Source organism: Apostichopus japonicus, chromosome 14 (genome assembly GCF_037975245.1).
Source record: "Apostichopus japonicus isolate 1M-3 chromosome 14, ASM3797524v1, whole genome shotgun sequence".
NCBI classification, from domain to species: Eukaryota; Metazoa; Echinodermata; class Holothuroidea; order Aspidochirotida; family Stichopodidae; genus Apostichopus; species Apostichopus japonicus.
The window spans coordinates 18,565,106-18,578,615 of record NC_092574.1 but is presented as its reverse complement, the minus strand read 5'-3'; the positions used below and the strand labels follow the sequence as shown (position 1 = coordinate 18,578,615).

General features: G+C 40.2%; 1 protein-coding gene and 1 long non-coding RNA gene across 3 annotated transcripts in view; one reads left to right on the top strand and one right to left on the bottom strand.

The window, feature by feature from the left end:
- Positions 1-308: 308 nt before the first annotated feature.
- LOC139980023 (dolichyl-diphosphooligosaccharide--protein glycosyltransferase subunit TUSC3-like) overlaps positions 309-13,510 on the top strand; it is a 20,562-nt gene continuing 7,360 nt past the window's right edge. The window contains exons 1-7 of one of the 2 annotated variants that reach the window (XM_071991371.1): positions 309-471; positions 1,738-1,822; positions 11,035-11,149; positions 11,778-11,947; positions 12,253-12,370; positions 12,532-12,614; positions 13,407-13,464. In XM_071991371.1, the coding sequence (XP_071847472.1) occupies positions 1,788-1,822; positions 11,035-11,149; positions 11,778-11,947; positions 12,253-12,370; positions 12,532-12,614; positions 13,407-13,464 (579 nt within the window). In that variant the 5' untranslated portion in view covers positions 309-471; positions 1,738-1,787. Of the gene's footprint in view, positions 472-1,737; positions 1,823-9,679; positions 9,840-11,034; positions 11,150-11,777; positions 11,948-12,252; positions 12,371-12,531; positions 12,615-13,406; positions 13,465-13,510 lie in introns of those variants that run through there. The other variant, XM_071991372.1, reaches the window with a different exon arrangement.
- On the bottom strand, positions 8,471-9,346 carry LOC139980025 (uncharacterized). The gene is made up of 2 exons (XR_011797429.1): positions 8,694-9,346; positions 8,471-8,526 (listed from the first exon to the last, which is right to left on the bottom strand). It is a non-coding gene; the product is annotated as an uncharacterized lncRNA (long non-coding RNA).

The following is a 13,510-nucleotide window of genomic DNA, read 5'->3' as shown; positions in this document are numbered from 1 at the left end:
TGAGCAGTTTGTGTGTCAGGTGGACATAGTTCTGTATTCAGTTCATCAATTCAGTTCTATCAATGGTATATTGTTCTCATGCATAGGTTATGATAATAGCTAGACCAGTGGTCTATAGTTGGTGTGGTACATATGCTACATTCCTCCTACCAATGGTATATTGTTCTAATGCATTTATGTTATGTAAAAAGCTAGACAAGCCGTCTATAGCTAGGAAGATTATAAATAAAGAAGTAAGGTAGAGCCTCCCAGACCCTCAGAGTGTGCACATGTATTTTCTTATTTCTGTGTTTTGTGTTCCAAGTCTGTCCGTTGTCAAGCCCTCAGACTCTACAGGAGAACATTAACGTACTTGTATGCTATGTGAAAATCCTTTACTGGTGAAAGTTATATCGACAGGGGAAGCTGTTGCTAGTTGCCGACCATTCCGGGACAGGCTTACAGTATAACACGTATACGAATTTGTGTTAGGTATTTCTATAATTATTTTTGTTTGTTCGCTCATCATGAGAATACGTAACTTTATTTTCCGTGTATACTTTAGAAAAGTAAGAAGATATAAAATATAGTTATTAATGATCTACGGCGGGGTGTCGCACCCCCAGAAGTCAATCAAAAAAGTGAAGCTGGCTCTGCTCCCTCCCCCTAAGCCTAATTTTGCCAGGTAAGGGTGATATCACAAATAGCCTACATCTAGTTTCGCCACCTGCTGGTGTTTCACAGAATATGTGATCGAAAACATCCTGAAATGAAATTGCACTTTACACTCATTGGAATTTTTACCAAATTCATATTATTCGAACAACACGCTGAGAGGAGTAGGAACTGAGGTAGGAGTAATGGGGTTAAGTACTCCCAAGTTAATAAATTGGTAAAATGCAAGCCTTAACAGAGAATGAAGGAAATTAATTCCCAAATTTTCTCAATCCCAATTTCTGCAATAATTGTTGTGCTTCTAAACAGCACTGTCTGAAAATACTACCCCCTTCACGCACTCCCATGCATACATATAATACTATACAGTTAACACACTCGGAAATAACCTCTGAGTATATAGTCGTATTTATAATGCACAAACGGGAAGTTCTCGAAATGTATACACCCCATTTAATCATAATGAATATGCGAGCCTGTTAACAGGGTTCTTTGAGCTGCCTCTGTTTTAAGCAAATGTATATAGTCTAAGCGATTTATTATAAACTTAGAAAAGAACCAATCACAAAACAGCAATCATTTTTTAATGAGCTAAACATATCTCATACCGGATAATATGTAAGTTTCAATGTAAATAATGATAGAATTCTAACATTTATCGTAAATGTTGTGAACAAACCTTCGCAAATAGCCGAAATAACCATCTTGATGAAGGTTTTACTTAGTAAGCTTTTTGTGGCACAAATTAATGTAAGTTCTACTTGACATTATAAGCTGGATCGAAGTAACATTAGTGATACCCTTGTAGGGGAACGATCATAACCACCTGACGATGGTCATATAGGCTCGATGCAAGGGGACTGGGTTGAGAGCGGATCAGTCGTTCGGTTGTTTGGTTTTCGTGCCCAGGTTTTTTCCTGGGTGACTTTTCTTAAAAAGTATCACACAGCCAGTCTTGATGAAAGATGACTGGGAGTAAGAGCGGATCAATCGGTTCGTTCTTTGGCTTCCTTGACCTGATTTTTTTTTCTGGGTAGCTTTTCTCACAATAGGGCCTAATAGCATTATGTTCTCCTTCTTTAGGGGAGCCGTGGTACACAGCTGACATTGATGAACACACAGTCACAGTCTTGATGCAGGGGAACTGTAATCGAGAGCGGGCCAGTCGGTAAGTTGTTTGGTGCCCAGGTACTTTCCTGTGTAACTTTTCTTAAAAATTGAGAGCGATCGCTTTTCGGCATTCTGGCTAAGATCAAGCATAGAATCTGTGTCTACGGAATCTGCCCAATTTGCATAAATGTCACGTAAAACGTGTACCCTCGCATAAGTTGTATTTTACTTGTTTCTCACGGTTTGTAGCAGTAAGTTTTTTTGTGCCTCATGATATCACGTAGCAATACAAGATGCGACGAACGTAGAATAAATTGTGATATGACGCAATGTTAGAAAGAACCAATCACGAAATTGCAATTGTTTTTTAATGAATTAGCACCCTGCCAACTGCTTGCTCCCTGCATTCTTCAGTAAACTGTTGTGTACCTTAGCAACCCGTGAACTGCTTGCCCTCTGTATGCTTCAGTACACTGTTGTGTACCTTAGCAACCGTTAAAATGGTTTCATTAGTGTATTTATTTACAATTCTTTATACATATTTACAAAGTATCCCGAAATCAGCATTTAATTCGTCCCATATGCATAGGCGTACGGGACCATTTAGGTTGGGGGGGGGGGGGCAGAAACTTTTGTGCCCGTGTTCCCGTGACACTATGTAAGCGGAGCGCCACCATCAGTTGGCGCGTAGCGTACAATAATTTTTTTGGCAAGAAATGCCTCTCAGATTGCCGGAAATGGAACTTCTGAGGCCTTGAAAGTTGCATCTATACATCATTTATTTTATAATCTCACGTTTAAAAATTCACACTTCCCCATATATATGGTAAATTAGAAGAAGAAAAAATGGTATAATCACTTTAAAGGGGAAAAATAGGACAGTATATTTTTACCGTATTTATTATTTTAACACAGTAACGCTACCTCCAGAAATACACACATTGTAGGCGGGAAAATGTCGCTGTGTCGGGTGAGACTGCAATTTGTCTCACAAAAAAGTATAAAAAATAACAAAGAATATGAAAAACCTGTACTTTTAGGCTTGTAGGCACTCCCCCCCCCCCCCCCCCAACCACCATCCATGAAAAAGAAAATGTTTCTTATACATACTCATGTCGGGGATGTCCAGGTATACAGTTGACTAGTTAGAAAAAAATATTTACTGCTGTTTTTTCACTTCAGAGAGAGCTCATCTCCATGCATGCATGTCACCACGACTGTTCCCTGTTAACAATTTTGGGGGATAGTGCAAAAAGCGTGGTAGCCCAGATGAGCTGCGCGTACGGTGGTGTTTCACGGCAATATTCGGGCATCATGATGCCAAATATAGAAAATTATTAGGCCTATTTTAATATTAATGTCACAAAACAAATAACACAAAACGCTTTCCACGGAATTTTCGGGCAAAAAATGAAAAAGATTCGGGCAAACTACTGCATATTTATATATATATATATATATATATATTTCTCCTCTTAGGCTGCCCGAAGTTGTCAGGACTTTTGCCCGAATTTCTTGTCCTCTAGAAATTTGGGGGGTGGGGAACTCTGCCCCTGCCCCCCCCCCCGCCTCGTACGCCTATCCCCATATGTACGCAATATACAAGTAATAATGCTCACTCGGGTCTGCTTGGGCTTGAAGGAACAAAAATGCGACCAGACGATGGAATATACCCCTAACAGCCTCGAGACATCATCTACACGTTAAAAAATCCCCAATGTGTTTACCTTAGCAACCCGTGAACTGCTTGCCCCCTGTATGCTTCAGTACACTGTTGCGTACCTTAGCAACCCGTGAACTGCTTGCCCCTACATGTATGCTTCAGTACACTCTTATGTTCCTTAGCAACCCGTGAATTGCTAGCCCCCTGTATGATTCAGTACATCATCTACACGTAAAAAACTCCAATATGGCGATTGTATAGCTTCGACACGAGGAATATATGACGTAATAACTGCAATTGCCTATAGCAGATCGGTAATAGCTATTTAGGCTATTGACCGTGGAAATGGTTTCCCTAGTATGTTTATTTACAAATCATCTGACATATTCACAAATTATCCCCGAAATCAGCGTCTAATTCGTCACTTATGGACGCAATCAACACGTGATAATGCTCATTGGAGCCTGCTAGGGCTTGAAGGAACAAACACTGCGACCAGACGAGGGCAAATACCCCTAACACGTTCTCTCGAGACATCATCTACACCTGAAAAACTACCCAATGTGTGTATCTTAGCAACCCGTGAACTGCTTGTACCCTGTATGTTTCAGTACACTGTTGTGTACCTTAGCAACCCGTGAACTGCTTGTCCCCTGTATGTTTCAGTACATCGTTGTGTACCTTAGCAACCGTATAATGATTGCCCCTATGTGCTTCAGTGCACTGTTGTGTACCTTAGCAACCGTAAAAATTGTTGCATTAGTGTATTTGTTTACAATTCAATATACATATTTACAAATTAATCCCGAAATCAGCGTTTAATTCGTCCCTTATGGACGCAATCTACACGCAATAATGCACACTCGAGCCTGCTTGGGCTTGAAGGAACAAAAATGCGACCAGACGAGGGCCTATACCCCTAAAACGTAGCCTCGAAACATCATCTACACGTTATAAACTCCGCTATAACGACTGTATAGCTTCGACACGAGGAATAGATGACGTAATCACTGCTATTACCTATAGCAGATCGGTCATAGCTATATTGACCGTAGAAATGGTTTCCCTAGTGTATTTATTTACAACTCATCATACATATTTACAAATTATCCCTGAAATCGGCGTCTAATTCGTCCCTTATGGACGCAATCTACACGCAATAATGCACACTCGAGCCTGCTTGGGCTTGAAGGAACAAAAATGCGATCAGACGAGGGCCTATACCACTAAAACGTAGCCTCGAAACGTCATCTACACGTTATAAATTTATAAACCCGTGAACTGCTTGCCCCCTGTGTGCTTCAGTACATCGTTGTGTACCTTAGCAACCGTAAAGTGATTGCCCCTGTATACTTCACTACACTGTTGTTTACCTTAGCAACCGTAAACTGATTACCCCTGTATGCTTCACTACACTGTTGTGTACTTTAGCAACCCGTGAACTACTTCCCCCTGTACGATTCAGTACACTGTTGTGTACCTTAACATCCCGTGAACTGATTCCCCCTGAATGTTTCAGTAAAATGTTGCGTATCTAAGTACCCCGTACACTGCTTGCCCCCTGTATGTTTTAGTACACTGTTATGTACCTTAGCTACCCGTGAACTGCTTGCCCCCTGTATGTTTCAGTACACTGTTGTGTACCTTAGCTACCTGTGAACTGCTTGCCCCCTGTGTGCTCGGGTACACTGTTGTGTACCATAGCAACCCGTGAACTGCTTGCCCCCTGTATGTTTCAGTACATCGTTGTGTACCTTAGCAACCGTATACTGATTGCCCCTGTGTGCTTCAGTGCACTGTTGTGTACCTTAGCAACCGTAAACTGATTGCCCCTGTATGCTTCACTATACTGTTGTGTACTTTAGCAACCCGTGAACTGCTTGCCCACTGTACCCTTCAGTACACTGTTGTGTACCTTAACATCCCGTGAACTGCTTCCCCCCTGAATGTTTCAGTAAAATGTTGCGTATCTAAGTTCCCTGTACACTGCTTGCCCCCTGTATGTTTTAGTACACTGTTCAGGCGCGTATCCAGGTTTTTCTAACCCGGGGGGGGGGGCGCGAATTACTATCTAAGCGGAGCGCCACCATCGGTTGGCGCGGAGCGTACAAGAAAATTTTTGGTTTTGATACCCCCCAGATCACCGGAAATGGCACTTCTCGGGCTTGAAAATGAGCAACCAGATGTAGACTTTTGCCTGAGAACCAAGTATTTCCCAAAATTTTTTTCCCCCCATCCATAACCTTTTTGAAGATTGTCACCAGTCACACATCATGTTCGACCTGATTGCATGTCCTATGGATGATTGCTTTTGTAGGTGATTCTACGTCACGGCCCACAATATCCGAAAGCCCCACTTTTGAAGGTTTTAAGCCCATTATTTGTTGAGAATTTGAAAATTGACATTTCTCGTGAATAAAATCACTTGAAAACATACCCATAATGTTGCACAAAATTCAATCTATGGATAACCAATATAGAAAAACCTCCTTGAACCCCTAACAGACAGGTCAAAATTGCACGAGTAGAGGAAAGTATGATGAATAATGTTGGTGAGGAAATTTTCGAAAACTCAGACACAGTTAATTTATTGGTGTAGAAATATTGCAACATCTTATAATGGCTATTGTAAAACTTGGTTGAAGGAACAGAAAAATAGCAGATATTTCCGATATGAGGTATATCGAAAGCGAACACTACACACATAGGCGTAGGTCCCGTAGGAGGCGGGGGCTGCAGCCCCCCCCCCCCCGAAACCCAATTTTTTCCAATTTTTTTCGGACACCTACTGAAAGAAAAATAAATAGCAATGAATAGCTTAAAAATGATCTCCGTGGTAATTAAAATAAAGTTGTAAGCTTGGCCGACATTACCTTTGTAAAAGAGAGTTTTGACATAAATGGATCTGTATGGTTTTTCTCCATCTACATAAGATATTTGGTTGTTTACATTAGCATTTGGCGGTATACTGTGCAACTTTGACGGACCGTGCGGTACACGATGCCATGCAATATAATGAGCGATGTTTGCTTATATGATATTGGCATCGATATGTTGAACGCGCGTAATTAGTTGCGTAATTAGTACCCCGTACACTGCTTGCCCCCTGTAGTTTTAGTACACTGTTATGTACCTTAGCTACCCTCGAACTGCTTGCCCCCTGTATGTTTTAGTACACTGTTGTGTACCTTAGCTACCCGTGAACTGCTTGCCCCCTGTGTGCTCGGGTATACTGTTGCGTACCATAGCAACCCGTGAACTGCTTGCCCCCTGTATGTTTCAGTACATCGTTGTGTACCTTAACAACCGTATACTGATTGCCCCTGTGTGCTTCAGTGCACTGTTCCCTGTACACTGCTTGCCCCCTGTATGTTTTAGTACACTGTTGTGTACCTTAGCTACCCGTGAACTGCTTGCCCCCTGTATGCTCGGGTACACTGTTGTAGCAACCCGTGAACTGCTTGTCCCCTGTTTGTTTCAGTACATCGTTGTGTACCTCAGCAACCGTATAATGATTGCCCCTGTGTGCTTCAGTACACTGTTGTGTACCTTAACATCCCGTGAACTGCTTGCCCCCTGTATGCTCGAGTACACTGTTGTAGCAACCCGTGAACTGCTTGCCCCATGTATGTTTCAGTACATCGTTGTTGCCTTAGCAACCGTATAATGATTGCCCATGTGTGCTTCAGTGCACTGTTTTGTACCTTAGCAACCGTGGAAATAGTTCCATTAGTGTATTTATTTACAATTCATTATACATATTTACAAATTAACCCCGAAATCAGCGTTTAATTCGTCCATTATGGACGCAATCTACACGCAGTCATGCACACTCGAGCCTGCTTGGGCTTGAAGGAACAAAAATGCGACCAGACGGGTGCCTATACCCCTAAAACGTAGCCTCGAAACATCATCTACACGTTATAAACTTATAAACCCGTGAACTGCTGCCCCCTGTGTGCTTTAGTACATCGTTGTGTACCTTAGCCACCGTAAAGTTATAAACTCCACTATGACGACTGTATAGCTTCGACACGAGGAAATTATGACGTAATCACTGCTATTACCTATAGCAGAGCGGTAATAGCTATTTATTGACCGTGGAAATGGTTTCCCTAGTGTGTATATTTACAAGCCATCATACATATTTACAAATTATCTCTCCCCCTGCATTCTTCAGTACACTGTTGTGTACGTTAGCAACCCGTGAACTGCTTGCCCCTTGTATGCTTCAGTTCACTGTTTTGTAACTTAGCAACCGTTAAAATGGTTTCATTAGTGTATTTATTTACAATTCATTATACATATTTACAAATTATCCCCGAAATCAGCGTTAAAATCCTCCCATATGGGGCAATCTACACAAAATAATGCTCACTCGAGCCTGCTTGGGCTTGAAAGAACAAACATTTGACCAGACGAGGGAATATACCCCTAACAGGTAACCTCGAGACATTATCTACACGTAAAAATCCCCAGTGTGTCCCCTGTGTGATTCAGTACACTGTTGTGTACCTTAGCAACCCGAAAAATGCTTTCCCCCCTCTATGCTTCAGTACACTGTTGTGTACCTTAGTGTTAGGGTCGCATGATAAATTAAATGTTCTTTGTCATTATGTAAACGTACTATTAATGCCACATAAGGACTTGAAAGGCTTGAAGACTCGTCCAAACCGCGAGCGGCCATCTGAAAAAGTTAACTTTCCGTTGCTTGCAAGTGACGTTTTGTTCATGACGCTACGAAATGCAGGCAGTAATGAAAACGTGATACCTTGTTATCTTTTATCTAGACCTGAGATGTCCATCGCTGCTATATACACTGTGCTGTGGGTATTGACCGTAGCTGCATTTACTGACTGTGTACTAGTGTCTAATTACCGACGGTAGCAAGCTGTGTGTATATTCTGGGATCGATGGTGGCATAGGCGTAGGAGGTGGGGGGCTGGGGGGGCTGCACCCCCAACCATATTTTTTGGTGAAAATTCGGGCAATATTCTGAGCATTTTTCGGGCACCTACTGGAAGAAGAATAATTTGCAGTGTGTTTTCGTTTTTTTTTTTGGTGAAACTTCGGCAATATGCTGAGAATTTTTCGGGCATCTATTGAAAGAATAATAATTTGCAATGGTTTTCAATTTTTTTGGTGAAAATTCGGGCAATATGCTGAGAATTTTTTCGGGCACCTTCTGAAAGAATAATAATTGCAGTGTGTTTTTCAAGTTTTTGGGAGAAAATTCGGGCAATATGCTGAGAATTTTTTCGGGCACCTACTGAAAGAATAATAATTTGCAGTGTGTTTTTCAAGTTTTTTGGTGAAAATTTGGGCAATATGCTGACAATTTTTCGGGCACCTACCAGTGGCGGAGCGTCCATATAGTCAGAGGGGCGGATGTTCCCCTGACGGACTCAAATGGACTTCTGGCGCCCTTTTCAGCTTTTTACCACTTTTTTACTTATTCGCGATTATTGACTTTTTTATTGCGCTCTCAAATACCTATTGACATTTGTCACATTTTGTTGGTGTAATTTTCTGACAAATGGCGATGACACCTATTTGTTCTTTGTTTATCTGCAAATTAGCAAGGCCCGGAAAGGGTCATTTTCGGCGATCTAGGGAGTATCTTTACTCAAAAAACAAAAATTCTGTACGCTCCGCGCCAACCTGTGGTGGCGCTCCGCTTAGATAGTGTCGAAAGCGCCCCTACAGACCATTCTCTCCCCCTGACCAATACCCCTAGCTCCGCCACTGGCACCTACTGAAAGAAGAAGAATTTGCAATGTATTTTTCAATGGTTAAACATATATTATTATTATTATTATTATCATTATTGTTGTAACGACTTCCCCAATGATTATAACAAATATGGAAGGGTAATAACACGGAAAATGATTGAATGTTATTGGCATGTGATGTAATAACGGAAGAATACCTATATGATATGCACATTAACATGTGGAACGCGAGCGGAGCGCGAAAAATTTTGGTCATATTTTCGGGCAAGTCGTTACAGCCCCCCCCCCCCCCCCCCATATCAAATGAGGCTCCTAAGCCTATGGATGGTGGTGTCTAACACTTCTGTTACACCTGATTAGAAACTAGGTCAGATGACCCGCATGAGACGTTTCTTTGTGCGCGAGTCTTCAATGCCTTTAAATTGTTCTTGGTCATTATGTGGCGAAAACTTTGTATTCACATAATGACTTATTAGGTTTACATAATTCTTTTCTGCATTTTGTCGGTTTTGGCGTTCCATACAAATGAATTGTTTAGTACAGCATGCAACATTTCAATGTTGGCAATTCTTCCGCTAGCTAAGAACCTCAGCTCAGCGACATCGAGGGACATTGCGCATCTCACACTGAGTCTAATGCAGACAGCGAAGAAGCTGCTTATCTAAGCGTTGCTTCGTTTGGTATTTATTACACGAGATTAATACATATAGTTTGTTCACCTCGTTTGTCAAGAAAATGCCACCTATTTAAGTTAGCCATTTTTGCGTTGGTCTGTACGACCAATCACAATTCAACGTGTGTCCCATGCAGGTCTAGTCTATGTAATGTAGTTACAGTTAGACTACAACAGTGTATAGCATAGCTACACATAGGTCTAGGCAATGGTAGTCATCATAGACACCTACTGTGCCATGGATCATTGAGGTCTGCATGTCGATAATCTGTCAAAAAAACCTCTTTTTAGGTACATTCATTAATATTGGGCCAGGCCTAATAAATGGGAAACACTAAGTTAACCTAGGGCCTAGGTCACAGTATGGCTCTTTGCTATTAAGTTCTGGTCCATTATAACACTATTTTCAAACACCAGTTAGACTAACTACCTGATGCTGATAGGCCTGTTTCAGTGTGTGGGTCAAAAACATGTGTGGTACAGGTTAGATCTGCCTAGTATCACCTTTACCCCGAATTTGGCACATCCCTGAAAACTGCAGTGCACATATTGATGCATATCAGTGTAGCAACACACTAATGTAACCACTGATGTTTCAGAGTGGAATTTGGGACATGCATCTTGTTGCCATTTGTTATGAACCCATTCAAGGCTTTTTTTTGTCAAAAGATTTTCCAAATGTTACATTTAATATTAATAACCTTGTCTTTCCCCATCTGACTCTAAAAAACAAGGCTGTTAAGTTCAGAATCGATTTCCTTTGACTACTGAAAGTAAAGTTACCCTGTAAGAGGAGTTGTATGTTAACAAAGTGTTATATTACTTAATACCAGCCTGGGTTTAAAGTCAATTAACTTTTCAACACTGGTTCTATCGTAATGGTTTCTAAAGTCGGGAACAATTTGGAATGTAAGAGGGATGAAAATTAGTTGCAGCATCCAAAGTTGAGACCAAATTTTTCCATTTTTTTTTTTTTATCAATTTCAATAAATGACAAAGTAGCGATTCTAGTAGTCTTATTCCTCCTTCGTTTGATGTAACTAGCATTTAAAGTAAATATTCATGTTGTACATGTTTTCCATATAGCCATACTACTTTAACTGTTTTTAGACCTGTATTAAATTTAGATCTCTATCGGTACCTGTTGTTATTGTGCTTTTACTGTACCTGCTTAGATTATTATTTCACTGTTTGCCCCACAGAAACAGCAAGATGAAGTCATCTGTAAAGGCTAGCGTGGCAATATTAATCCTATATGTGTTAATTGCTCTGTATAGTATTGGACATGCTGCAAAATCAGATGGCAACAAAAAGGAGGTATGTTCAATTTAATTTTGTTCTGTGTGGGTAAAAAAAATTAGCATTTCAGATGAAAAATACAACTAAAGTTTCATTCTTAGTAGGGCCTTTTGAAATTGTTAAAATCATGTCAAAAATTGAACTAAGGTCTTTTAGGAAGTAGTAAACATTTTGCAGATTTCAATGTAATGCAGATATCAAACCAAGATGTCTCTAATAGTGTTAATATTATATAACTATCTCTCAGAATAGGTACAGTACACCAGTATGGGTTTTTACTTAATGTGCAACCGTTAGTGGCATATCTTGTTATCACAGCAAAGGCTATTGTTGATCTGATGTTTCTCTTTTCAATTTTGCACAAGTACTATCATCTAGTTGTTGCAAGGACAATCTCAGTGCTATGGTCAGTTTCCTGATGTGAGGTGTTTGTTCTTTCAACTGTACCTTTAAGAGAATTGTGTTCTTACAAATATTTCCTACATGGCAGATAAAATTCTTAATTAGATCTCCTGTGAACATGTAACAATGTGCATCAATCCAAGAATCTGTTCATAGAAAGTAGGAAACTAATCATTGAATAGAATTACCTAACCCTTTGACACCAAAACTTCTTCATTTTTCTGTTTTTTGGTCAAATTTACAGAACCAACTTGGTGAGAGAGTGAAGCAGTTATCTGACTGGGGAAGCAAGCGAGCAGTCATCAAGATGAACGGTGACAAATACCGTCAGTTCGTCCGCATGGCTCCTCGAAATTACTCCGTCATCATCATGTTCACAGCCATGCAGCCTCAGAGGCAGTGCTCAGTTTGTCAGTAAGTCTCACCGACAGCAAGATTGACTTGAACCCTCCCTCACATGGTCTTGGGTGGCCTGGGATGTCACAAACAGTACTCTCTTAGGATTTACACAGACCTATTGTTTATCTAATTTGTGAAAATTACATGCCTTCCCAACTAAATCATGCTTAATCTTAGGTATTAAACTGTGATTAGGGGTGGTGGTGGTAGGATGGGGTGATAGGGAAGGGGAAGGTGTTTGGGCAAAGGGTGCTTGGACAGAGGAGAAGTTGCCTATAATAAGTATTTATCTCTACGACACTGTCTTCTTTAACTTTCAGGAATGTAAACGACGAATTTCAGATCGTAGCTAACAGCTGGATTTATTCTCCTTCCTACTCGAACAAACTGTTCTTTGCAAGTGTGGATTATGACGAAGCCCCAGATGTCTTCAATGCGGTGAGTTTTCCTAGAAGGTTGCGAAATTAATTCTTCTTAGAGAGCTTTAATATGTATGCTGTCAGTTTTGAAGAGATCACGTGGATCAGTTATAAATCGTATATTCATCATGGTCAAGTTTGAATATTTAGCCTAAGATTTTTTTTCTTTCCTTGCTACAGATGAAAGTCACAGCTGCTCCTAGCATTATGCACTTCCCACCAAAGGGTAAACCCAAGAAGAATGATGTCTATGATATGCAACGGTAAAGTGCATGAAAATTTACTTGAAGGGTAAGGGTGGAAGGGGGGGGAGGGTTGAGGGGAAAGGCAGCTGTTTCAAAACTCTTTTAAGAGGTTATGTTTTTTCAGGTACCTGGTGTCCTCTTACATGGTCTTATAAGGGAAAGCAAGGTTCAGAAAAGTCAGTACAAAAATCAGCTTTAATACACTGTCTGACTTTCTTTGGCTACTACAGTATGTTTTATTCAACTGATTTGTTAGTTATTGTTGATAGATAACCAGGTAGTTCATGAAAACCTCATTTATAGGGGCTGATTGGTGTTTTAATACTGAATTTATATTTTTTTACAAAATTACAAAAACCTGTAAGATTCACTCATTCGTGTCCAGTCAGGTATGGTGTGAAGTAACTTTCACCTCAAAGGATGCAATATTAATTAAGCCATAACAGTTAATGAAATTAACAACTTCAATCCCAGTTCTTGTTTCCAGATTAAATTTGGCCTGTGCATTTGCAAAAACGTTCATGATTGTTTTGAAAATGGAACTCCTTCTCAATGCCTTCTCTATGTATTTAACATCTGTTGTGGTATTAATGCAATAAAACATTGCATTCCAGTGTATTCTCATGGCAGATGCAATTATGTTGCAAACATTACCCACTGATGTGTAAGTATTGATGTGGGAAATATTCATCTGTATGCTATCATCTTCATTTCACATCACAAAATCATTTTACTTATTTAATAATGAATTTCAGTAACATTTTACCCCCAATTTTTTTTTCTTTGTTGTTGCTGTTTTGGATTTTTCAGATTAGGGATTCAAGCTGAGGTTATGGTGAAATGGGTTACAGAGAGAACAGACATACAGGTTGGTCTCATAATACTTACAAGTGTATCTCATTATTGGCATTTTG